A 27811-nucleotide genomic window follows, 5' to 3' on the forward strand; every position below is an offset into this window, starting at 1 on the left:
AAAGTAAGAAGACTATATGAAATGCATTACATCTCTTTATTGGCTTTGAAATAATGTATAGAATTTGTTTGTGTAACAGTAAAACACATTTTGAACTACCTTTCGACAGTGATGACTGGATCATCCTTTTGAATGTACTAGGATGTGCATAATCATTTAAGCTGCTATTTTTTTTAAGATGATGGGACGTTTCTTCAGCGGATTGGCGCAGTCAGGAGCCTGGTGCTGCTTTGACGAATTTAACCGAATTGACATCGAAGTTCTGTCTGTGATTGCCCAGCAGCTGATTACCATTAGAAATGCCAAAGCTGCAAAGGTAACATTATACAACTACAAACCTGGTTGTTTTAGATTGTCATTGTAAATAATGTTTTTTTGTAATGAATGTAACGCCAAACAAGTTACATCCAAATGCTTATGCAGTATTAAAGAACTGAATAAATATATTGCTGTGAATTTCATGTTTTGACAGTTTGCACTTTTAAACATCATGGATGCGCTTGAGCAAATTCAAAATATCATAAGTGGGAATTTTAGAGCTTCTTTTAAAGGAATTTTCTTCTTTGTATCTCATGGTGGTGACATGTAAATTTAGAGTTTGCGACGTTGTACATTTCCTTAGTTTCAGAATATCGACGGACTCACTGGCGTGTTCATGACTTTTGAGACTGTCACTACATAGCATCTCCCAGGACGTTAATGGAGTCCAGTAAGGAAGACCAGGACTTCATTGGGTGGGTGAATGTAATGCACAGGTTTAACTATAACTCTTATCAGTTAAATAGGCACAGGCTCCATAACTTAATGAAACTGTGCCTGCTTGCTGTTCCACACCCATGGCGTATTCAGAATTGCTTTTGCTAACCACCGGTGTTATGCTGGTCCTCAGAAAAGAAAGGTTTACAATCATCACAAATAGAGATGTACATTCTTTAAAATTTCCTTTCTATCGTAAGCCCAATGCATATACAATAGTGCAATGTCAAGATTTGGAGTGGCACCGAGTCTTACTGCTCCATGGTCGTGATGTGTTTGAAATGGTAGAGGGCTAAGAGATATTGGAGGAAGAAACTAATTTGCATCTTACTGTAGACAGATGTTATGGCCTATGAAGATTTTATCTGAAAGAGACAATTAGTTATGGATTCCTCACCTTAGAATTACCCCCAGGGGTCAGACTGGATCTGGAGAAATTTTCTTCATCAGTACCCCTGAGCGTCGGCAGGTGGCATTGGTAGACTTTGCATTTGTTGTTGGCATCATGGTCGGCGGAATGATGTCGCTGTATCTACTTAGATGCTGCACTCACGTGCTGATGTCAGTTTTTTCTTTTTCCGCACCAGCCAGCGCAGTTCCAGAGAGAGTGGTACCTCGAGACACTTTTTGACTCTCTTTTTGTGATTTTTGTTGACATCTTTTCGAGTCATTCGACTCCTGGTGCACTTAGGGCTGTCCCGTCCTCAAACCGGCTTCAAGATTGATGTCAGTTACAAACCTGCACTTCGTGTGCTTTTGGTGTTTGGAGCGCAACCACGACCCAAACTCACGATCCGACTGCTGGGCCATGAACCCAAAGTCTTTGCTGGAGCTGGCTGTGAGAAGTTGGCCTGGCATATGCTGTCCACTAGTTATAGTTGGCACCTTGCACCAGTCCAAACAACCATTATTGATGATAGCTTTAAAGACAACCTTTATTGAAAGCTATCCTAGTTGTAGCTATGGAGAGCAGCCTTCAGGCTAAGTCTTCAAGGAGTGTAAAGCAGCTTGGTTTACCAGATTGTAATCTCTTGAATGTCTAAATGATAGGAGAAACACACCAGGTATATATAAAATATATGTATGTATTACTAAACACTCTCTAGTAATCTCTTTATGAGATTACAGAGCAAGGTACACACTTTAAACAAAATAAAACTTCAGTAAATAGCACAATATACACTGGGCCCCAGGGTGAGACCAAACCATATATTAAGAAAGTGGTATAAGAACCATGACTTGACTAGACACAAGGTCTAGAGCCTGTAGAATCGCTGGGACATCAAGGAACCACCCAAGGTAGTGACACAGGGGACTCACGGGGAACACGTGCAGTGTGAGAAAACAGCTGCTGCGCCGTTAGCTTCTATGGGGAAAGTTGCAGTTGAAATTTTAAAGACAAAGGACCCTTAGGAGAGGACTTTGACCAAATCCCTTTAGACTTAAGGGGTTCTAGGACCACCACCCACGGGAGCACTGGAGTACTTGAGTTACCTCACACAGGGAAGCCAGGTGCATAGGTGTCAAATGGTGTCGGGAGTCATCGTTGATTTCAATGGCGATCTGCTGCAAAGTGCTGCTGCAGTGAAGTAGAAAAGTGTCTGGTGTGATCCAAGCCTGGATCGAAGATGTGTAGAACCTGAAAGCAGAGTTGACAGAGTCTGGGTCACTTGCCAGTGACCAGGGGCATGATAGACGAATGCTCACCAATGTCGGGAGCTTCAGGTGCGAAGAGGTGAAGCTTGACTCTGCAGCCACGAGTCCCAGGAGGCATCACCGATTACCAGGAGCTGGGTTTGAGCTGTCCCATGAAGGATGTCGAGTGCTGTGGCGTCGGTGCTCAGATTGAACCTAACAATCACCCCACGCAGGAAGAGAAAAGATGCTTCGGTGTGGACCAGCAAGGTCCAGGGGACTCCCCAAGTAATGGAGAGTCAGGGCACATCTGGAGCAACCAGAGAAACCCAAGGAAAGTTAAAGTTAAAGTTGCCTTCTCAGGGACCCACCAGTCAGCGGACCAGGGATCGCGAAGGTACCTCCATAGAAAACACAAAGGAGCGGCTCACTGAACACTCGTGGAGTGTAGGCCATCAATCTTCAGTGGAAATGCTGCTCGGGGTCTGGGCTACAAGTAACCCAATGCACTGTCTCAAGAATCGTCAAGAAGCATATGCACTTGCAAATGTGCATGTTGTCAAGGGGTTCCGGTTCCATGGTACCCGCGAGGGCTATGTGTCTCAGCTTTGCTGGGGACTCGCGTCGGCCTCTGGGAAGTCTGGGAACCCACCTCTTGTGTTTCAAATTCTTTGGAGTCCGGCGGGAGCTTCGGAGATGCAAACCGGTCAGATGCGTCTTTGGTGCCTGCCACGCAGGGGAGTCCTTTACTCCAAGTGAGATGCTTCAGTCATCTAGGGCCCTGTAGATCGTCGAAGTTCCAGGATTCAGTATCAGAGTTTCGTCCAGACAAATATAAAGTCCTGTAGTCAGGGATTCCTACTTTATACCCAAGGAAGGGGTGGGACAAACTCTAGGGACCCACCTATGGGAGGGTTTGGAAAGAGGGGTGGCTACACCCATTTCCTTTGTCCAGTTTTGCACCAGAGCAGGGTCTGGTTGCCGCTGCAACTGGTTTGAACTGGGCTATGAACAGGGACACCAAATGTGCCCCCAGTGCTGACATTAAAGCAATCTTGGAGTGCACCCACCCAGCCCCAATACACTAAAGCCTGTCTGGGAGGTGGTGATGCCTCCCTGTGACAAGAAACCTATTGTCCAGGCCTCCCCTGCCAGAGTTTCATCCAACAGCAGGAGGCCAGAATTGTGCGTGTGGCTGCAGCATCCATTTTGTGATGCCAGGGTTCTGTTAAGCTGGTACTGGTTGTACAGGTGTGGCCATGTTTCTCCCTCTAGAAGGGTGGAATCATATCCACGCCACCAGGACTGGTGGGGGGTATGATTCCAAGGTGTTGGACACCAAACACAACATGTTTCCTTGCATCCATTCCAAAGTTAGCATTTACCGCAAGGTTATAATGCACTCAAGAGTATATGGTCTGGCTGCATCACAGAATAATCCTGGAGAATAGATTCTGATGGCTGCAGAGGGGCCCTGCTCATGCATGGGCACCCTCTCACACAAAACCCAGCACCCTGCCTTGAGGATTGATAAGTCCTGCCATAGGGGTGACTGATAGGTTTATATGTGTAGTGATATAAGGTAGATATAGGGAACCTATATGTAAGTAAGGGGTGCATACACCACCTTACACAGGCTGCTGTAGCAGACCTGTTGTGTCATTTTAGAAGGATGCCCAGCGGTAGCAAAATACATGCTTCAGCTCCTGGTAGGCCTCTGGGGTATCTATGACCTTGGTACCTAGTGTACCATATACTAGGGACTCATAAGGGTACCCCAGTAACCAAAATGGAGTGTACCTAAAGTACATGGAATAATTTTGGAGAGGAAGCAGCTACGCTGGGGTCCTGGATAGCAGGGCCCCAGCCAGACTAAAGCCGAAAAACAGTGAAACAACAGCAAAAAGTGAGGATAACTATAAGAAGCAGATCCTACTCCTACACTATCCGGAAAGCTTCTGGAGGCACGGCAGTCAGCTCCCACCGCTCGAGTACCAGGTAAGAGGGAGATCGCTGGACCGGTCGAGGAGCCATCACCACCACTCCTCGTTGAAGTCTTCATCTTCGAGTAAGTTGAAGCACAAAAAGAAGGCGAAGAAGCACCGTCGCTTTCGCGTTCTCCCCGTCCGTCGGCCAACGCAATGCGAGATGCGGATGGTACCACTGTTCTCCACTGGTGTTCCCTATCACCCTAAGTGGCTATCAGAGGAGGGCGAGGAGGACTGGGAGGAGTCTTTGGACCTTCTGGCAGACGAGTTAGAAGAAATGGACTGGAGAGAGGCATTGGGTGAGGCCAGTGGTCTAGACACCTCCCAAGACCTTGGCATGCTATCTTCCCCTACTGTGGCTACGGAGGAGGGCACCTCATACGCAGTGGTGTTGTGTAGGGTGGCTGAAGCCTTAAACCTTGAGCTTCCTACGGTGGCGGTCAGGAGTAAGCTTCTGACTGAGGTGCTATAGCCGGCAGCGGCTTCTTCAGAGATCCTGCTGCCGTTCAATTAGGCCCTCATGGACATCCTTTTGGGCACTTGGTCCAAGCCCAATACAGGGGCTCCTGTGGATAGGATGATTGCCCTATGCCACCGCCCGGCCCTGGGCGACCCCATTTTCCTCTCTCAACACCCCACCCCTGAGAGCTTGGTGGTCCAAGCCTCACCTTGGGAAGAAAATGCTTTCTTCCTCCAGCTTAGGACTGTGGTCCGTGAACACCACATGTCTCCTGGACCCTTATTCCCACATTGTGTGGGATACGGTCGCGCAGGTGCCTCCTTAGTGCCGGGAGGAGGCCCGGGCCGTGCTCTCTCGTGCAGTTGCCAAAGGGAGAGACGCAGCGAAGTTCGCCATACATTGTGGGCTGGACATCGCCCATTCACTGGGCAGGACAAATTCAACATCAGTAGCCCTGAAACGCTACGCCTGGTTGAGGTCCACTGGTTTTTCGGGTGATGTCCAAGCTATTCTTTTGGACATGCCCGTTGATGTTCTTCGCTTGTTTGGCAACAAAGCAGACAACGCGCTCGAGCGCTTTAACGACTCCCGGGGCTACGGCCAGGTCCTTGGGCCTCGATTCTTCCTCTCACTCCATGCAGTCTGCTTTTTGCCCCTTTTGTGACTACGGAAGGGGTGTCCCGCTATGTTCCATCCAGAGCCCAATGCCTGTGCAAGCTGTCCAGCCTCTGCGCGGCCGGGGACATGGGACCCACCGTCGTGGGTCTGGAGGCCAGCGGGCGGGCCTGTCCACCAACCCCCCTTCTGTAGCAGCCTCCAAGCCCTCCTAGTCCAACCTTTCAGAGCCACCTTTTGCCAGTGGGCGACAGGATCCATCATCATCCCCCCTACTTGCGCAACATCACATCAGACAGGTGGGTTTTACAGATAGACTGTGGGCTACTCCTTCACCTTCGAGACTACCCCTCCATCAATGCCACCTCAATTCCATTGCATGTCGGAGGATCGCCTGGCCCTTCTCCAACAGGAGGTTACGGCGCTTTTGGCCAACGGAGGCATCAAGTGAATTCCTGTCCCAGAAGTAGGTCATGGTTGTTATTCCTACTACTTTCTGGTGCCCAAGAAGGACAAGGGTCTGCGTCCTATCATGGATCTCAGGAAAGTCACGCTTCCCCCGGAAGGAAAAGTTCAAAATGTTGACACTGGCTCAGGTCCTGTCTGCTCTTGACCCCGAAGACTGGATGGTAGGTTGGACTTGCAGGACATGTTACCTACGGTTCATGGTAGGCCACAAGCACTTTCAGTTTACTGTGCTCCCCTTTGGCCTTACAAGGTGTGGGGTCGTAGACCCTATGTCAGGCGGCACTTTGTCTCTAGAAGTGGCTAGAATATCAGGGATATGTCCCTGGTGGTTCAACACCTGGCCGGTTCTCTGAATGCCAGGGCGGAGGAACTCAGCCGCTGGCGCATGATGGATCACAAATGGCGTCTTCATTCGGAGGTGGTGCGAGGTTTCTTTCAGCAGTGGGGAGAGCCTTGGTTAGATCTATTCGCCATCGAAGAGAATGCACAATGTCAGCAGTTCTACTGGTTGGAATTTCCAAGGCTTCACTCGCCAGGCAACACTTTTAATCTGATAGAGACTTCTATCTGCAGATTCCTTACCTTTGAATTTCCCAGGCGTCAGGCTGGATCCGGAAAGTTTTGCTGAGCAATACCCCTTGCGCGTGACATCGGTGGCTCCATTCGACTCCGTGTGACGTTGATGGTGTCAGTAGCATTGGTTATGATGTCGCAGTGCCTACATAGGCACCACCCAGGCGTGCGGACGTCAGTTATTTTCTTTCCGCACCAGGTAAGCGCTGATCCGGGAAGAGCTACCCCTCTGCTGCTTTTTGGCAGGCTTTTTCTTGACTTTTGTTGATATTTATGACGACTTCGTGAGCGAGGGATGTCGGGTAGGAAGACAGGTTTTAAACCGTGCAGGACTTGTTCCGGCATGATGATGTTTACCGATCCAAAGCCGCGTATGTCTGTGGTGTCTTGAACGTGACCACGATTCGAATTCGTGTTCAGACTGCCAGGTGATTGCTCCGAAGACCTTGAGGGAGCGGGCAATGAAGTTGCTCACGGCCTGGCAGTCGACACGTCTAGCAAGACTTCGAGGTGGTCACGATCCTATTCGAAGAAGAGGCGGTCGATGGATCACTCACTGAGCCCTAAGTCCTCTTCCTCCCATTCGGGGTCATCTGGACACTCGGGGAAGAGGCACAAAAGAAGAAGTCCAAGGGGACTTCAGCTTCACCTAAACTGGCGTCTGTCATTGAAAGAGGTAAGGAGCACCGCTGCTCTAGGCACTTTTCTCTGGAGCTGGAGCCAGAGTCGACTTCGCGCCTCCATCTATTTCCGGGAGCCGGAGCGACTCCCGCTCAAATGAAGGATTTTTACGAGGTCATGCGCCGCGTATTTGAGTGGAATGCCCCCGTTGGTGAGCCCTCGGGCCCCACGGGGTCGGATAGGGGACCATCGTGTTTGACGCCTTCGACTACGGCCACGGCACCGTTGGGACCTCAGGGATCAGATCTCGGATCCGGTTCGTTGCCGGATTTACCAATATGAGTTTCCCCGGTGTCGAACCCAAAGTCGGTGCCAGCAGCGTCGCCGGTGGCTGTCGGTGGTGCAAGCCCCATCCTCATCCCCGACGACACAGAGCCAGAACAACATTATACGAAGCTGATTCTAACTTTGACAGAACCCAGTGGTTTTATGTTGTTGCCTGAGCCCTTTGTGGACGTCCTAGGCTCAGGAGAGGAATCAGAGGAGTCTGGAGACCCTCTAGAGAACCAGGATGTCTCTAAAGAGATAATGGACCTGGGGAAGCCAGTGGTCTGGATACTTCCCCAAACTCTGGCATGCTCTCGCCACCTCTGTAGCTATGGAGGAGGGGCGTCCTATGCTATGGTGGTTAAGAGGGCAGCTGAGCTCCTTGGACTGGAACTGCCCTTAGTGCAGTTCAGCACTAATCCCCTGACCGAAGTGCTCCAACCTGGAACTTCCACCTCTGAACCCCTTTTTACCCTTTAATGAGGCACGAACAGATGTCCTACTAGGAGCTTGGTCCAAGTCTAGCACAGGAACTCCTGTGAACAGGATTATTGGATGCCGCCATCACCCAGCACTGGGCTACTCAAAGTTTCTCAGCCAACACCCCACCCTAGAAAGTTTGGTGGTGCAGGCATTCCCTTCCGCCCCTCCAGATAGGGAATCCAAGAGACTGGACTCATTTGGGAAGAAGATGTTTTCTTCTTCCAGTCTTGCATTCTGGTTGGTAAATACTGCATGTGTATTGGGCTGCTTCTCCCACTTTCTTTGGAAGACGGTTGCGCAGATGCTGCCACAAGTCCCGGAGGTGGCCCGGGCTGTGCTCTTGCAGGCTCTCAAGGATGGGAGAGATGCGGCAAAATTCACCATATGGTGTGGTTTGGATACAACTGATTTGCTGGGCAGATCTATTTCAATGACAGTGACCAGAGGCGCCATGCCTGGCTTCGCATATCTGGCTTCTCGGGGGATGTCCAGGCCAATTTGACGGACATGCCTTTTGATGGAACCCCCCTTTTTGGGGAAAAGGCAGACTCAGCCTTGGTCAGGTTCAAGGACTCTCGAGCTATGGCCAGATCCTTGAGCCTCTCCTCCACTCCTCGTAGCCAGTCTTCCTTTCTCCTCTTTTGTGGCAACGGAAGGGGTTTCCAGCCGCGTCAGCCCTAACCTAGCCACCGTCTTGCACAGACTGCCCAAGCCGTGCGTGGAGGTGGACGCGGTACATTACGTCCGCAGAATGGAGGCCAGAAGTCGTCTACCACACTGCCCCCGGAAACCGCAGCCTCCAAGCACTCCTAAGCTGATTCTGAAGGATCACTCTACTCCAGTGGGTCGGAGAATTCGTCATCATCTACCCCACAGGAGATCTTTTACAACAGACAAATGAGTCTTGCAGATCGTCCAGGAGGGCTATTCTCTTCCCTTCCTTTCCTTTCTTTTACTTCTACTATTTTGCATAGTCAGGAACAGCTGGGTGATGATCACTTAAAGTTGCTCCAAGAGGAAGTTACAGCTCTTTGGCCAAAGGAGCTAAAGAAAGGGTTCCAGTTTCAGAAGTAGGCAGTGGCTGTTATTCCCGCAACTTTCTGATTCCGAAAAAGAACAAGTGGCTTTGGCCCATTTTGGATCTTCAGACCGTCAATCTCTTCCTCAAAAAGGAGGAATTTAAAATGCTCACATTGGATCAGGTCTTGTCTGCCCTATACCATGGAGACTGGCGTTTGACCTGCAAGATGCGTATTTTCACATTCCCATCCTGCTGGGCCACAGACGTTACCTACGGTTCAAGGTAGGCCATGAACATTTTCAGTTTACCGTGCTCCCCTTCAGCCTTACCAGAGCCCCTCGGTGTTCACCAAGGTGATGGCGGTGGTTGCAGCTCATCTGCGCAGGTTAGGGGTTTCAGTCTTCCCCTACCTCAACAACTGGCTGTTGAAGACGTCCTCCCCCAGGCAGTTGTCTCCCAACTTCATACTATGGGTGACCTCCTGCATTCATTGGGGTTCTCTATAAACATGCCAAAGTCACACATGACACCTTATCCGAAGCTCCCTTTCACCTGAGCTGTTCTGGACACAGTGCAGTTTCGGGCTTATCCTCCCGAGCAGCGAGTCCAGGATATTCAGGTTATGATTCCGATATTTCACCCTCTATCCTGGATTTCGGTGAGGTTGACTCTGAGGCTGTTGGGTCTCATGGACTCCTGCATCCTGTTGGTAAGACAGGCGTGATGGCTTATGCGGGATCTGCAGTGGGACTTGAAGTTCCAATGGGCACATCATCAGGGAAATCTCACTGACATGGTTCAGATCTCGGAAGGAACTGCAAAGGATCTGCAATGGTGGTTACCGACCGGGATTGAGTTAAAGGGAGACCTCTCTCCCTTCCCCAACCGGATTTCACAATCGTGACGGATGTGTCACTTCTGGGGTGGGGCGGCCATTTGGGAGAGATGAATATCAGAGATCATTGTTCTCCGGCGGAGACGGGGCTCCACGTAAACGTGTTGGAGCTCTTAGTGATTTGCTTGGCATTGAAAGTATTTCTTCCCTCTGTCAAGGGGAATTTGGTGCTGGTGTTCATGGACAACACCAGCGCCATGTGGTACTGCAACAAGCAAGGCTGGGTGAGGTCAGTGATCCTTTGTCGAGAGGCCCTGCATCTCTGGACATGGCTGGAACAACAGGGCATAACCCTGGTGGTTCAACACCTGGCAGTTTCTCTGCACGCCAGGGCAGACGATTTCAGCCGTTGATGCCTAGCTGATCTCAAATAGCGTCTTCAGTCAGATTTGGCGCAAGGTCTCTTTCAGCAGTGGGGAAAACCTTGATTAGATTTGTTGGCCTCTGAACAGAATGCGCATTGTCAGCAGTACTGCACGCTGGAGTTTCCACGGCGGCTATCACTTGGCGACTCATTTCATCGCAAGTGGAGCTCAGGCCTGTTGTACTCCTTTCTGCCCATACCACTCCTGCCCAGGGTTCTAAATAATATCAGGAGCGACCGGGCCCAAGTCATCCTTGGGGCACTGGAGTGAGCAAGGAGAGTCTGGTTTCCAGGGCTTCTGAACATGATCAGGCTGCCCCTCCACTGAGTCGGTATATGTCTGCCGTTGGCAGAAATTTATACTATACTGTAAAGAAAGGTCTATTAACCCTCTTTCTGCTTCTCTTTCTGCTGCCCTGTTGTTTATTATGACCCTTGCCAAGCAGGGCTCTGCTTTGGAAACTCTCAAGAGGTACCCTTCTGCTCTGTCTGCTTTTTTGCGGCTGCCAGACCAACCTTCTCTTTTTAAATCTCCTATTGTAAATAGATTTCTTAAAGGGCTGGTTCACTTGTTTCAACACACGCCCTTTATTATGCCACAATGGGACCTTAATTTGGTTCTCACTTACCTGATATGTGCTCATTTAGTGCCTTTGCACAATAGTCCCCTCCTGCTGTTGACCATCAAAACATCCTTTTTAGTGGCGATTACATCGGCCCAGAGGTTGAGTGAGTTGCAGATGTTATCCTGCTCGCCTTCTTATCTATTGTCCTTTCCGGGCAAGGTGGTGCTTCACACCAGGGCATCATTCTTACCAAAGGTTGTGACCCCATTCCATCTCGGTCAGGCCATCACTTTGCCCACCTTCTTTGCTCCCTCACATCCCTCTAAGGAAGAGGAGCGTCTCCACCGACTGGACCCAAAAAGAGCGCTGTCGTTCTACCTTGACCGCTTAAGAGAGTTCTGGATAGATGACTGTTGCGTGGGTGAAGGAAGGGCTCCGAGACTCGACCTAGGTATGTAAGGTTTTATTTTAATGAACGTTTTCTTCTTCCTTTGAGAGAGTCTTTCTAGGGCTAATATAGCAGGATTTACGGTTCCTGGACACGTCTGTAGTCTTCTTGGGTCCTTTGGGATTTTCTTAGGGTCCTCTGTAGACCACTCCTCCTGGGTTGCGCCACCGTAGGACATGCGGGGGGAAGAAATAAGGACCAGTTAGGAAATTATCCTTCTCAGACTATTCCCAAGGGAAACTGGGAGTGATGGGACACCGTTGTTTGTGTATTCATACAACTATGTACACGGGTGAGACAACTGTGAGGGGAGGGTGTGTTGGGAACAGGATAGAAAGGGGAGGGGGAGCACACGGAGTATGTACAACGCCCGCTCTACAGGCAGTAACCGACTGAACGCTCTACTTCTGAAGGGCGCCTCCCCTCTTCCCCAACCAGCCCGACACGCGCTGCAGTACCTGGTTGAGCCACACTTCTACGTGAGGGTGGCTGGCCGATTCACGGTGACGGTGGCCTCCAGGCTCTGGATCCTCCTTCAGTCGTCCCTCGGCTCGTCTTTCTCCCGTCTCCGGCTCGCTGTCTGTTCCTTCTCCGTTTTCCTCCTGGACTCGCTCCACATCAAACACGCTCTCCCGGTGTCGTCACACGCCGACCTTCTGTCTTCCTCCTCTTTGTCCAATCCTGAAGTGTACACGTCATCCGGGGGCGTGGTTTCGCCCTCTAGGTACGCCCAGTTAAAGGTACCTTTGTTTTCCCCGTTTGCGTGTTCTCTCTATAGGGACTGGGAGTCCGAGCTCCAATCGTTCTGTGGTGAGAGGAAAGAGGGAGGGGTAGTTGAGTCAGTGACCCACCAGTCCACGTTTGGGGCCATCCCTACAATATGCCTAGTCTCCCCACTACACACCTCCCCCCTTGGTTTCTCCCGATCGGGGAGAGAACAAGACCTGGAAAGGAAGTCCGCATTACCATGTTCCCTACCTTTCTTGTGTTTAATCACAAACGGAAATGGTTGCAAAAACAAAAACCATCTGAGGACTCGGGGATTCTGGGACTTATTCCTGTACATCCACTGTAGTAGAGCGTGGTCAGTATATAGGACAAAAGCTCTCCCTTCAAGATAATACTTCAGTTTCTCCTCCGCCCACCTTATGGCTAAACACTCTCGTTACAATGTAGGATACTTCATTTCTCTGGGGTGTAACTTCCTGTTGATATAGAGAATGGTGTGTTCAAGATTGTCTGATCCAATCTGTGATAACACCGCCCCTATCCCTGTGTTCGAGGCGTCTGTGGCTAAGATGAAGGTGTTGTTGAAGTTGCGGGCGATGAGGATGGGACTGGTGGTTATAGCTATTTTTAGATCTTTGAAAGCCTGTTTGGCTGTGTCAGGGGGGTGTTGTAGGTGATACAGTCGTACCTCTTTTTTAGGAGGTCAGTGAGGGGACTGGCAGCCTCTGCAAAGTTAGGTATGAACCGTCTGTAGTACCTGATTAACCCCAGGAAGGCTCTTAGGTCTTTTTTTGTGGAGGGAAAAAGGGTACCTAGTATTGCTTTGATCTTCTCCTCCTGAGGGGCAATAACTCCATCCCCTAGCATAAAGCCCAGATATTTAACCTTAGAGTAGGCAGCCCTCGACTTCTTGGCTTTAATGTGTAATCCTGCTGCTTCTAGTGCTGAAAGGACAGTTTGAAGGTGTGTTAAATACTCTTGCCACGAGGTACTGAAAATGACGATACTGTCTAGATAGACTGAGCAGAAGGTTTTGTGGGGTTGCAAAACTTTGTTCATTAGTCTCTGCAAAGTTGCTGGAGCCCCATGGAGCCCAAAGGGAAGTACATTGAATTAAAAGAGTCCTTCGTCGGTGATAAAAGCAGTTTTGCATTTGTCTTCTTCTCGGAGGGGCACCTGCCAATAGCCCTTGGTCAGGTCTAGCGTGGCCAATTCATCTACTCGGGGAATGGGATACGCATCGAAAGAGGAAATTGCGTTCAGCGATCGGAAGTCCATACAGAACCTAGTTGATCCGTCCGGTTTCGGTACCATCACAATCAGAGAGGACCAACTACTTCTGGATGGTCGTATAACCCCTAGACGTAACATCTCTTGCACTTCCCGTCTGATATCTTTTCGTCGGGCTTCGGGTGTTGAATATGGTCTCATCTTTACATGTTACCCTGGTTCTGCTCTATTTTATGTTCGATTAAGTTTGTTCGCCCAGGAGTATCCGAAAATATGCTAGCGAAAGGTTGTAACACTGTCGCAAGGTCGTTTTTCATTCAAGGGGATAGCTCTCTATTCACAGGCAACAGCTCCAAGGTAGTGGTACCTGGAGCAGTGGGTAATCCGACCTGGTTGTTCTTTGGTATGGGACCCAACCATTTTTTTAGGAGGTTTATATGAAACCACTGTCTCCTGGTAGGTGATATTTGTTGCCGATATGTGGTATTTCCCAGGGTCTCTATGACTGGATAGGGTCCCATTCATTCACTCTGGAACTTCTGTGAGGAGGAGGGCAACAGGACTAAGGCCCAGTATCCCACTATCATTTTCCTCGATTTCTTCCCTCTATCATAGTGTCGTTTTTGACGTTGTTGACTCTTCTCGGTATTCGGATACGCTAGGTCCCTTAGTTTCCCTAGCTTACTTTTTAATTGTTGCGTATTTTCTAGGAGGGTTTTAGATGCATTCACTTCCTCCCTTTCCCAGGCCTCCCTAGTTATCTCCAGTAAAGCCCTCCGTTGCCTCCCATAAAGCAATTCAAAAGCAGAGTACCCTGTACTGCTTTGGACCTGAGCTCTTAACACATAAAGAGCCAGAGGCAATAGTTGGTCCCAATCCTTATGTTCTAGGGACAGCATTTTTCTTAAAGTGGCTTTAGAGTACGGTTATACTGTTCCACCAGACCAACCGTCTGGGGATGGTAAGCCGAAGTGCGAATCTGGTTCAGACTCAACATCTTACAGACCTCCCTCATCAGTATTGAAACAAAGGGCGTTCGTTCCCTGGTCTGTTAAAATTTCTTTAGGGAACCCCACCCTTGAGAACAGTTCCAAAAACTTCCCGGCAATGTTTTTAGTAGTAGGGGCACGGAGTGCAAAGGCCTCAGGGAACCGAGTCGTGTAGTCAACAATCACCAAAGCATAGGTGTTCCCTTTCGATGTCCTAGGAAGGGGCCCAATCATATCCATCCCTACTCTCTCGAACGGATTTCCAATGACCGGCAGGGGCTGCAGGGGCACAGCAGGGGGTTTATACAGATTCTTTTTTTGACATATCTCACGGGTCCTACAATACTCGGTGGCTTCTTTATACATGCCTAGCCAGTAAAAACATTTTAACATGTTTTGAATAGTTTTTTCTGACCCCAAGTGTCCTGCAGTTAGATGAGAATGTGCATAGAAGAGAATTTGGTCCCTGAAGGACTTTGGTACTAACAACTGGCGGGGCTCTCCTGCTTTTCCCTCTCGATATAGCACCTCATTTGCTATGAGGAACCGTGGATATGGTGTATTTGGATCATTCTGGGTCCTGCGTGCCAACTCCCATGCGTTAAATAGAGTAGTATCGTTAGCTTGAGCAAATCTAAAGTTACGGTCTAAGACCCATGGTTCAGATGTTGTTAGGGCTGACTTTGGTTTGGATTTTCCTTTTTCTGCCTCCCTTACCTCTGTTTGAAATAAAGATAAAAAATCGGGATTGTCTACTCCTATTATTATATCCTCTGGCAGAGACTCTACAGCTCCCACCCTCACTGTACAAGGCGTTCTCCCTGCAGAGTGTATGGTTACTTGGGCTAAGGGGTAAGGATTTACATCGCAGTGGACACACCTAATGTGTACAACAGTGTCTGGGAGGATTTGATCGGGACGTATTAAGGATCTCTGTACCACTGACTGCCTACACCCTGAGTCTAGCAGAGCCCTAATATTTTTCTGATTGATCAAAACACGTACGTAGAAGGAGGGTCCCATTTCTGCTGTATACATCACAGTCATCGGTATGTACCCCACCTCCATTGGTTCCTCCGTCTGTTTTCTTCGGGGGCATAGGCGTGCAATGTGGCCCCACTCCCCACAGTCGAAACACTGTGGGCCCTTCATTATGGGGAACCTGATTTCGGTGGGTCTTGGTTTTATAGGCTCAGACCCAGCTTTAAACTTTCTCTCTGTGTTTGGGGCCGGTGTCGGTTTTGTGGGTTTTTCATTGTCCCACGGGAGAGCTCTTGGTTGTGCTCTACAGTAGTTGGCAGCCATTTCGATTGCCTGGGCTGGAGTCAGACCCGAGTGCTGCCTCAACCATCTTTGCGTTCCATAGGGAAGAACCTCCATAAATTGTTCCAAATATATACAATCCATAATGTCCTGTTTACCTTTATTTTCTGGTTTTATCCACTTGTCAGCGATGGCTTTTAAGCGAAAAAAACAAAGTCTTGGGATTCTCTCCTGGTGTCCCTCTCTCCTTTCTGAATCGTACCCTGTAAACCTCAGCATCTAGCCCTAAATGATCAAGTATTATAGTCTTAATCTCATGGTATGGTGTAATTCCGTTAGTGTTGGCTACTTGGTAGGCGGCCTGTGCGTCTCCGGACAATAAGGGGGCTATAAAAAACGGCCACTTGTCCTCAGGCCAACCACATGCCCTTGCAGCTCTCTCAAAATTGGTCAGGAAGGCATCAGGATCCTCCCCTGGCACATATTTCTGTAATGCTACCCCTGAGGGGTGTGGTACCGGTGCCCGTCGTTCTGTTATGGCTGTTACTCCGGGTTCTTTGATTGCTTTTTGTAAGCCTTCTATTTGGGCGCCATGGCGTTTTTGAAGACCTGTCGGTCCTCTTGTGTAGAGTTCATCTGGCGTTCAACGGCCCACTCCAGCTTGTTCTGCCCTTTTATTAGGTGTTGTATGAGTTTGTCCATCTCAGGTGACGAGACGGAAGGGGAAAATCCCACTTCTGACACCACTTGTTGCTGGGTGAAGGAAGGGCTCGAAGACTCGACCTCGGTATGTAAGGTTTTATTTTAATGAACGTTTTCTTTTTCCTTAGAGTCTTTCTCGGGCTAATATAGCAGAATTTACGGTTCCTTGGCACGTCTGTAGTCTTCTTGGGTCCTTTGGGGTTTTCTTTAGGTCCTCTGTAGACCACTCCTCCTCAGTTGCGCCACAGTAGGACATGCGGGGGGGGGGGGAGAAATAAGGACCAGTTAGGAAATTATCCTTCTCAGACAATTCCTAAGGGAAACCGGGAGTGATGGGACACTGTTGTTTGTGTATTCATACAACTATGTACACGGGGTGAGACAACTTTGAGGAGAGGGAACAGGATAGAAAGGAGAGGGGGAGCACACGGAGTATGTACAACACCCGCTTTACACGCAGTAACCGGCTAAACACTCTACTTCTGGAGGGCGCCTCCCCTCCTCCCCAACCAGCCCGACACGCGCTGCTGTACCTGGTTGAGCCACACTCCGTGAGTGTGGCTTGGCGATTTGCGGTGACGGTGGCCTCCAGGCTCTGGATCCTCCTTCAGTCGTCTCTCGGCTCGTCCTTCTCCCGTCTCCGGCTCGCTGTCAGCTCCTTCTCCGTTTTCCTCCTGGACTCCGCTACACATCAAACACGCTCTCCCGGTGTCGTCACACGCCGACCTTCTGTCTTCCTCCTCTTTGTCCAATCCCGAAGTGTACACGTCATCCGGGGGCGTGGTTTGTCCTCTATGTACGCCCAGTTAAAGGTACCTTTGTTTTCTCCATCTGTGTGTTCCCTCCATAGGCACTGGGAGTCCGAGCTCCAATCGTTCTGGGGTGAGTGGAAAGAGGGAGGGGTAGTTGAGTCAGTGACCCACCAGTCCACGTTTGGGCCATCCCTACAGTCTGCCTAGTCTCCCCGCTACAATGACCAACTTTTTGTGGGGTATGTGGGAGCAAGAAGGGAAAGGCAGTACAGAAAAGAACCATCTCTCGCTGGGTTGTTCTCTGCATTACAATTTGTTATGCCTTTGCGAAGAAGCTGTCCCCTGAGCAATTAAGGACCCATTCCACCAGGGAAAAAGCTGCAACTACAGCCTTGGCTCAGGGTGTTCCAGTCCAAGACATCTGTCAGGCAGCGACGTGTGCATCATTGCACACGTTCGCAAAACATTATTGCCTTGATGATCATGTGATCAGGGAAGAGCACTTTGCCCACTCAGTCCTGCAAGACTTTTTAGTCTAGTCCATGAGTCTGCAACGCACTGCGGGGATGGTATGGCTTGAGTATTTGATTCAAAGGTAAGGAATATGCAGCTTGAAGTCTCTATCAGATGAAGAATTTACTCACCTTCGGTAACACATTATCTGGTAGAGACTCTATCTAGCTGCAGATTCCGTACAGCCCCACCCATGACTCCCCTCTTTGCGGGCTGATGTTTTAGTACTAGGGTTTCTCCCCTTTCAGGGCCCTAGTTTTGCACACTTTTACCTCAGTCACTTTGTGGCTCTGCGCTTCTGGCTTGGAAAAATGAAAATTACTGACATCCGCGTGCCAGGTTGGCACTTGTGTAGGTACCGCAACGTCATAACCGACTCTACCAACGCCATCGACTTCACGCCGAGCCGAATGGAGACATCCGGTGTCGCAAGCAAGGAGTATTGCTCAGCAAAAGTTTCGGGATCCAGTCTGACACCTGGGTAATTCAAAGGTAAGAAATCTGCAGCTAGATAGAATCTCTACTAGATAATGTGTCACCGTTGGTAAGTAACTTGTTTGTCATGAGTGGAGTTGCGGTCTTCTATACGCCTTTCTGCCTATACTACTTCTGCCTAGAGTGGTGAAGAAGATCAGGCACAACCAGGGCCAAGTCATTCTTGTGGCTCCGAGCTGGTCTCGGAGAGTCTGGTATCCCGAGCTTCTGCACATGGCCATCGATCCTCCGATCAGACTGCCTCTTTGGGAGAATCTTCTGTTGCAGCAGCAGGGAATGGTCCTCCACCTGAACCTTTCCAGCCTCCATCTCCTTGCGTGGAGATTGAGCAGCGACAGTTGACAGCTATCGATCTTCCTACCGAAGTCTATAACATTATCTTGGCAGCCAGGCGTCTCTCTACCAAAACGATATACGCCTGTAGATGGAACAAATCTGTGGCATGGTGTGCAGAAAAGGCTGTGGATCCCCTTTTTGCACCCCTTTCAGAGGTTCTCCTTTAAATTTTTTCTTTTGCCCAGCAGGGCTCTGCTATGCACACTCTAAAAGGCTATTATTCGACCATTTCAACCATTCTTCTGCTTCCTCGCTAGCCCTCTCTTTTCAAGTCCCCTATTGTAAATCGCTTCCTTCAGGGCATTACTCACTTGTTTCCTCCCATTCCTTACGTAATGCTCCAGTGGGACTTGAACCTGGTTCTGACCTATCTTATGTTCGCTCCTTTCAGGCCGCTACAAAACTGTCTTTTCAGACGTCTGAGACTTAAAACTGCCTTTTTGGTTGCCATCACCTCTGCTTGCAGGGTATATGAGCTTCAGGCTCTTTCTTCCAAACCTACTTTCCTGGCTGTTTATCCGGACAAAGTTGTCCTTCGCACTAGGCCTTCTTTCCTTCCAAAAGTTGTTACCTCTTTCCACATGGGACAGACCATCCCTTTTCCCACCTTCTTCCGGCCCCTGCATCTTTCTAAAGAGGAGGAGAGGCTCCACCGTCTGGATCCAAAACGTGCGCTTTCATTCTTTCTTTATCGCGCAAAGCAATTCTGGGTCGATAACCAGCTCTTTGTTGGCTATGTGGGCGCCAAGAAAGGTTGGGCCATGCAAAAATGGACCATCTCTGGATGGGTTGTTGTTTACATCAAAATCTGCTAATCCTTAGCAAAAAAGGAACCTCCAGTGGGGTTGTGCGCCCATTCCATACTTTCTGGTGGGAACTTAGTTCACAGACCCACCTCCGGGGTTGGTATTGCTGGAGTATCTATTAAGTTCAAGTTCAGGAATTTGTATGGCGCACTACTCACCCAGAGGGTCTCAAGGCGCTTGGGGCAGGGGGTGCATTATTTATCGAATAGCCAGGTTTTAAGTTCTTTTCTGAAGGAAATGTGGTTCTGTGTAATGCGGAGGTGAGTGGGGAGAGAATTCCAGGTCTTGGCCGCCAAGTAGGAGAAGGATCTTCCTCCCATGGTGGATCTGTGGATGCGCGAAACTGCGGCGAGGGCTTGATTGGAGGATCTTAGTTGGCGGGTGGGTGTGTAGAAGGACAGTCGTGTGTTGAGGCATTCGGGTCCTAGTTTGTAGAGGGCCTTGTGTGCGTGGGTGAGGAGACGGAACGTTATTCTCTTGTTGACGGGAAGCCAGTGGAGGTCTTTCAGGTGACCGGTAATGTGAGCTTGGCGAGGGATGTCCAATATGAGTCTGGCTGATGCGTTTTGGATGCGTTGGAGTTTTTTCTGTAATTTGGCTGTGGTTCTGGCATAGAGGGTGTTTCCATAGTCCAGTCGGCTAGTGACCAGTGCGTGGGTGACAGTCTTTCTTGTTTCGGTGGGGATCCAACGGAAGATTTTTTTGAGCATACGAAGTACGTTGAAGCAAGAGGATGAGACGGCGTTGACTTGTCTGGTCATCGAGAGGGAGGAGTCTAGGATGAAGCCTATGTTACGTGCGTGGTCTGTAGGTATGGGTGCTGTGCCCAGGGCCGGTGGCCACCATGAGTCGTCCCAGGCATAGGGGGATGATCCTAGGATGAGGACTTCCGTTTTGTCTGAGTTAAGTTTTAGGCGGCTGTTTTTCATCCATTCGGCTACTTCTTTCATGCCTTCGTGAAGATTGGTTTTGGCGGTGTTAGGGTCTTTGGTGAGGGAAAGGATCAGCTGGGTGTCGCCAGCGTAGGAGATGATGTTGAGGTTGTGTTGTCGCGCGTTGGATGCGAGGGGACTCATGTAAACGTTGAAGAGGGTGGGACTGAGTGATGAACCTTGTGGTACTCCGCAGATGACTTCGTGGCCTCTGATTTGAATGGGGGGAGTCGGACTCTCTGGGTTCTCCCGGCGAGGAACGAGATGATCCAGTCCAAGGCTTTTCCTTGTATGCCGATGTTCCTGAGGCGTTGTATGAGGGTGCTATGACAGACTGTGTTGAAGGCGGCGGAGAGGTCGAGTAGGATGAGGGCAACTGTTTCTCCGTTGTCCAGTAGCGTTCGGATGTCGTCTGTTGCTGCAATGAGGGCGGTTTCGGTGCTGTGTTTGGCTCAAAAGCCGGACTGTGAGGTGTCGAGGGAGTTGTTGGATTCTAGGAAGGCGGCGAGCTGGCTATTGACAGCTTTCTCAATGACTTTGGCAGGGAATGGGAGGAGGGAAATGGGGTGGTAGTTCTTAAGTTCAGAGGGGTCTGCTGTGGGTTTCTTCAGGAGGGCGCTGAGTTCGGCGTGTTTCCAGCTTTCTGGGAAGGTAGCGGAGTTGAAGGAGCAGTTGATGACATCACGGAGATGGGGTGCGATGATGGAGTCTGCTTTGTTGAAGATGTGGTGGTGATATATCTGGAAGAGACATATATTAGTTATGGATTCCCCACCGTCCCACCCATCCTCCCCGTTCTCGGAACTGACTAAGACCCTGAAAGGGAGCCCCTTACCCTAAGGGGCTCCCTTTCAGGGTCTTAGTTTTGTGCACCAGTAGTCAATGTCTTGCTTGGCTCTGTGCTTCTGCCGTGAAATGTTGTGTAAAGAACTAAAGTCAGCGTGCAAGTGCGGCATCTAAGTAGATATTGTAACATCATCCCGGCAACCACGACGAATGCGGAGACGACTAATGCCACCTGCCGATGTGCAGGGGTACTGCTGAAGAAAAATTCTGCGGATCCAGTCTGACGCCCGGGGGGTTATTCTAAGGCAGAGGTCTTCAAACTTTTTGATGCCGAGACCCCCTTGAAAAACCGTTTTAGGCGTAAGGACCCCCTTCCGACAAAAGATTCTAGAAACTGGTACTCCTCATCATAAACAACTATCAACAACCATAAATGCGCCTGTTAGACCTCATCACATCCATCCATCCATCATTCATCCACCCACACTTCCACACATCCATCCATCCATCCTTCATCCATCCACCCTTTCATCCTTCCATCCATACATCCATCCTTTACCTATCCACCCGTCCATCCACACACCCACCTTTTCACACATCCATCCATCCATCATTCATCCATGCAACCTTTTATCCATCCATACATCCATCATCCATCCACCCTTTCATCCTTCCATCCATACATCCATCCTTTACCTATCCACCCGTCCATCCATCCATCATTCTTCCACCCACCTTTTCACACATTCATCCATCATTCATGCATGCAACCTTTTATCCATCCACCCATACATCCATCCTTCATCCATCCACCCTTTCATCCTTCCATCCATACATCCATCCAACCTTTCATCCATCCATCCACCCATCCATCATTCATCCCCCACCTTTTCACACATCCATCCATCCATCATTCATTTATGCAACCTTTTATCCATCCATACATCCTTCATCCATCCACCTTTTCATCCTTCCATCCATACATACATCCTTTACCTATCCACCCGTCCATCCATCCACCCATCATTCTTCCACCCACCTTTTCACACATCCATCCCATCATTCATCCATGTAACCTTTTATCCATCCATACATCCATCCTTCATCCATCCACCCTTTCATCCTTCCATCCATGCATCCATCATTCATCCATGCAACCTTTTATCCATCCATACATCCATCCTTCATCCATCCATCCACACTTTCATCCTTCCATCCATCCTTCATCCTTCCACCTTACATCCATCCATTCACCCATCACTCATCCACCCAGCTTTTCACAAATCTATCCATTATTCATCCATGCAACCTTTTATCCATCCATACATCCATCCCTCATCCATCTACCCTTTCATCCTTCCATCCACCCTTTCATCCATCCATCCTCCATCCACCCACCTTTTCACACATCCATCCATCCTTCATCCATCCATCCACCCTTTCATCTTTACATCCATCCACTAATCATTCACTCACCTTTTCACACATCCGTCCACCTTTTCATCCTTCCATCCGTCCATCCATACAGCCATCCACCCTTTCATCCATCCACCCATCCATCCATCCTTCATCCATCCACCCTTTCATCCATCCATCCACCCATCATTAATTCACCCACCTTGTCCGTGCCTCTCTCATGGGGGGTCAGTACCTCTCTGCTTCGTCTTCCTCTCTCATGGGAGGGCATCTCTGTGCCTCCCTGCCTGGCGGGGGGGGGGGGGGGGGGGGGAGGGTGGCAGCCGGCTGTGAAAACATCTCAACATGAAGAACAGACTCTCAGCCACATTTCTCTTGCACAGGCGCCAGGTATGAGGGCTCGTGGGACTTGAACCAATGATATGATTGTAATGTCCTTCTGTCCTTCTGCTGTTTACTGTGTATTTGTAAAGCGCTCTGATACCTACGGGTTAAACTAGCGCTATATAAAACGTTAAAAGTAAAAATAAACCCACAGCTAAGTCCATTGAACTCAAATACAGCCCCCCCCCCCCCCCCCCCCCAGCTCCTGTATGTCTGCCTGGCTGAAACAGCTTGGACACACACAAAGGCACACCAGAGCCTTTACTTGTTAACGAGGCTTTGCTGTTTTTCACACCTCGGTGTGAATTAGGCGGCCTCCGCCTTGAGCACCCTTGATCAGCCCGACGCCAGGAACTGCACTCTGGCAGAATCTGCGACCCCCTTCCCAGGACTCCACGACCCCCCTGGGGGTCGCGCCCCACAGATTGAAGACCTCTGTTCTAAGGTGAGGAATCCTTAACCAATATATGTCTCTTACAGATATATCGTTACTGAAGGTAAGTAACTTGTTCATTATTTATTTTCTCCTAATTTATGAGCTTATTATATGGTGGAAACCAGGCTCCTGAAAGCACCCAAGTGCTGGGCAGATGTGTAGATAAAATTAGTAGTTGCAATTGTGCTCATTCAAAAAATGTTGTTGATTCGATCAATCAATCAATTAATCAGGGTTTGTAAAGCGCGACTACGCACCTGTGAGGGTCTCAAGGCGCTGGGGGGGGGGGGGGGGGGGGTAGGTAGGGAGTGTGGAGCAGATCAGATTTGGAAGAGCCAGGTCTTGAGGTCCTTCCTGAATTGTGTCAGCTGGGATGATTTTCTGAGGTGGATGGGCAGGGTGTTCCTTGTCTTGAAGGTGAGGTTAGGGAAAAACATTTCTCCGGTTCTGGTCTTACAGATTTGTGGGGCGGTAGCCCGGGAAAGCTGGGTGGCGCAGAGGTGTCTGTTGGGTGTGTGGAATCTGAGCCGGTGTTTCAGGTATGTGGGTCCGGCATTGTGAAGGGCCTTGTATGCGTGGGTGAGGAGCCTGAAGGTCATTCTTTTGTCGACTGTAAGCCAGTGTAGGTCACAGAGGTGTTGAGTGATGTGGATGCAACGGGAGATGTTGAGGATTACTCTTGCTTTGGTGTTCTGGACATTCTGGCATCTTCAAACGGGTTTCTGGGTGACGCCTGCATAGAGTGTGTTGCCGTAGTTTGGTCTGTTGATGATGAGGGCATGGTTGACTGTCTTCCTGGATTCGGTGGGGATCCATCTGAAGGTGTTTTGAAGAAGGCGGAGCGTGTCGAAGGAGGCTGAGGAGGCTGTGTTTATCTGGTGGTCTATTGTGAGCGAGAAGTCTACTACATTGCTGAGGTTTCGTGCGTTATTCATCGGGGTAGGGGGCAAGATGTAAATTCATTGCTTAGAATGAAATCCAGTGGTTAGTGTTTGCAACAACAAGTTTTGTGACATTTGATGTGAAATAAGATAATTCACCTATGAATGGAAAGGTGACAGGGAATGAAGAAACAAACAGGAATTTTGTTTCAGTGGTTTACGCTCAGGGACATCCAGTTTACAGTTTGTTCTAGGTAGTCTTCAAGATGAGGCTCCATAGTTATTTTAAGATGCAGTACATATCATCCAGATGTCAATGAATCTTAATGTTCAGGTTTCTAGCTAGAACCCCACAAGCCTCCCTTTCAATGTTGACCAATAAGAGGGATAGGATTGATAGACTCCATATAGCATAGTGGTGGGTGTTCAGTTTTAACTCCTGTATGTTGTAAACCAGAAAAGAATTAAACCAGTTGAGGACTTGTCCACCAATGCTCATGCACATCTTCACTGTCTTAAGGATTAGTTACTGATCCACTTTAGTGAATGCCAAAGAAAGTTTCACAGTCACCACAGTATCTATTACTTGAAAAGTGTCTTTTTCAGATAACATGAACACTTTTGTGGCACTAGCACTTGCTCTCAATCTGAGTAAGACCTATTGGGACCAATTAAGAACTGGAAGATGAACCAGAAGCTTGTGGCTATCATTATGTTAGTTGTTCCTAGTTTATGTCTTGGTAATGTTGTTTCTTGGAGGAAGTGAAATCACCAACGTAAGGCAATAAATAATCCCTTGTACAGATAACTTTTCTTTTTGAAAGATATCTTTATTGAGAGAACAGAGAGACAGAAACAATAGAAAAGAAAAGGGGGATGAATACACATGAAATGCAAATCGTTGGAGTACCCACGCAGGGGTCAATGCAAAAAGGTCGAGCATCAGTAAACGTCATGAAGGGCTAAGCAATGTCAACACTCAGGCAGGACGTAATAGCACAAGAAGAAAAAGTTCCAAAAAGCAGCCCGGAAGAGTGTCAAGTCCCCGGAGAAGTCCGGAGGGGAGAGCCCGCACGATATCGGGCAAGGCAATCCAGTTCAGAGGCTCAGTTGACCAAGTCCAAGTACGCCTCCCCACAGAGCGGCCATAAGAAAACCAATGCGAAATGCAAGAACATAAAAAGGCAAGTCATCCACATCCCCTTACAAGAAAGAAAAGCAAACCCAAACCCCCCCCTCCCCAGAGGCTCCAACCTCCCCAGTGCGTCCAGATGTAGGGCACGTATAGTGGGCGGGCATACCGCTGAAGGCAACCCCCGAGAAAGAAAGCGGACCAGCGGGCCCCATCTGAAAGCAAAATTCTTAAAGTTATTCCTGAAGATATCCGCCATACATTCCACACTCAGCAATCTCCATAACCTAGCAAACCAAAGGGAAAGAGCTGGGGCCTCCCTCTTTTTCCATGAAGCAGCCAGAGTCAGTTTGGCCGCTCCCAGGCAGAGCCAAAGGATGTGCTTGTCGGCCCTGGTTTGGTGTTCCAAAAGCGGGTCTCGAAGGCCAAGGAGCACAAAGCCAATGGAATCTGGAACCGGGTAGCCCAAGATCTCCCTAATATGAGACAGAATCTCCTCCCAATAGGGCCGTATGATGGGGCAATCCCACCAGATATGGCGGAAGTCCCCCAGGAGGCCACAGCCCCGCCAACATCTGTCAGAAGCTGAGGGAAAGATCCTCTTCAATCGGGTGGGATACAGATACCAATCCAACATGGTTTTCATATGTGCTTCTCTAAGATCGATCGAATGATTGAATGTGTGTAGATCGCGCCAGAGATGAGACCACTCTACTTCGAAGATGTCCCTCCCCAGGTGCTCCTCCCACAGACCCATGTATCTAGGGCGAGGCGAAATAGCCTTGGTTAATAGTAAGTCGTAGAGAAAAGAAATCACACCCTTCATGGAGGATGTGCGAGTAATGTAGGTCTCGAAAGCTGTGGGAGGCCTTGTCGCAGCGTCCCGCACCTCAGGAGACAGTGCCCAATGCAACAGCTGGGCATGCCGATAGCGTTCAGTAGGTGGTACACCATAGTCACGCATGCAATTGTGGAAGGTGAGAGGCTCATAGCCATGAAACAAGTGTGTAAGTGCATGGCAGCCTCCCGCCTTCCACCCATCAAAGGGCCCCTCAACTAGCGCCGGCGGGAATGCTGGATTAAAGTGAATAGGTGTGAAGGGGGAAGGAAAGGTAGTCCACCGCTCGTCACTAGAGACTGAGTCCCAGACCTTCAGAGTGGTGCTCGTAGGGGTGCTGATGTATGCGTTGCGAGGCCGATCTCCCTTCGCCTTCCAAACTAGGTCCCAAATAGAGCGCCCCGCCACACTCCTATCCATGTGCAACCAATGCTTCTCCGACTCCATTTGGGTCCATTCAGCCAACACTCGGAGTTGTGCCGCCTTGTAGTAAAGAAGCACGTCCGGCAGGCCAGCCCCACCCTTCCTCTGAGGTCGGCGAAGCGTGAGAAAGGAAAGCCTGGCACGGCCCCCCTGCCAGATGTAACGCAGGACCATAGTCTTCAAACGCCGAAAGAAACCCCCGTCCAAGGGAATGGGGAGGGCTTGGAACAGATACAAAAGCTTGGGGAGCAGCGTCATCTTGACGGCATGTACGCGCCCAAGCCAAGAAATAAACATAGGCTTCCAGCGGTTCAGCTCGGCCTGTATCTGAGACAGCAGGGGCGGGAAGTTAGCCGCATATAGGGTGGCGACGGAAGAGGTCAGGTGGACCCCAAGATATTGAAGGGAGGAGCCCGCCCAGGCCAGGGGAGTGAGCGGTTGGATGCGCTCTACCTCAGAGGGCGGAAGCGTGAGATTGAGTATGTACGATTTGCCGGGGTTCACTCGAAACCCCGCCACTGCTTCGAACTGGTACAGCACATCTTGCACCCGCGGAAGGGAAGTCCCGGGGTGTGCTAGCGACAGAAGGACATCATCCGCAAACAAAGATATTTTCTGCTGTTCCCCCGAAAAGGGGAGGCCCACAATATCCGGGTCCTCACGAACCCTAATGGCAAGAGGCTCTATGCTAAGCGCAAAAAGTAAGGGGGATAGGGGGCAGCCCTGCCTCGTGCCTCGGCAACTGGCAAAAAATGGTGAGACGTGACCGTTCACCATGACCCTCGAGCGCGGGTCATGATAATTGGCTCGAAACATATTTATAAATTTGGGAGAGAAGCCAAAAGCATGAAGAGTGCTAAAAAGAAAGTTCCAATCCACCCGGTCGAACGCCTTTTCAGCGTCAAGGCCTAACAGAACCGCTGGGATCCGAAAACGTTCGGCCTTCTCAATCAGGTGAATTAGCCGTCTGGTGTTATCGTGGGTCTGGCGACCCTTTATAAAGCCCGATTGATCCGGATGGATGAGAGCGGGCATAAGGTCCTTAAGGCGAGTGGCTAGGATAGAAGAATATAATTTTGCATCTACGTTCAGGAGGGCAATGGGCCTATAGGATTCACACCTGGAGGGGTCTTCCCCCGCCTTGGGAATGATCGAAATCATAGCCTCCGCCATGGTACCCGAGGTGCGGCCCTCCTCCCTCATGGCGTTGAAAAGAAGCACCAAGCGGTCTCCCTACTCGGACGCGAATGTCTGATAAAAGGAGGCCGTATAACCGTCCGGGCCCGGTGCCTTTTGCGGTTTGAGAGACCGAATGGCAGAGAGTACCTCCTCCCTGGTGAACGGGGCCTCCAGGAGCTCATTCCATTCCTTGGAGACCTGCGGCAGCGCCAGGGTCTCCAAATATGCTTGTTGGGCGACCGGCACTAAGCGGTCCGCCGAGTATAGAGTAGCATAGAAGTCACCGAAGAGCTCTGCCATAACCGCATCCCTGTGCTCCACCACCCCGGAGGGGGTCCGAACAACATCCACATACTCTCTTTCACGTTT

At 49.7% G+C, this 27811-nt stretch overlaps 1 protein-coding gene across 1 annotated transcript in view; it reads left to right on the forward strand.

Moving 5' to 3' along the window:
• The window catches only part of DNAH6 (dynein axonemal heavy chain 6), a 2460712-nt gene that overhangs the window by 980447 nt on the left and 1452454 nt on the right, over positions 1-27811 (forward strand). The window contains exon 30 of the mRNA XM_086961829.1: positions 179-316. Within this exon, the coding sequence (XP_086817955.1) occupies positions 179-316 (138 nt within the window). The remainder of the gene's footprint in view (positions 1-178; positions 317-27811) is intronic.

The sequence above is a fragment of the Lissotriton vulgaris genome, chromosome 3_1, assembly GCF_964263255.1.
Source record: "Lissotriton vulgaris chromosome 3_1, aLisVul1.2, whole genome shotgun sequence".
Taxonomy (NCBI): Eukaryota; Metazoa; Chordata; class Amphibia; order Caudata; family Salamandridae; genus Lissotriton; species Lissotriton vulgaris.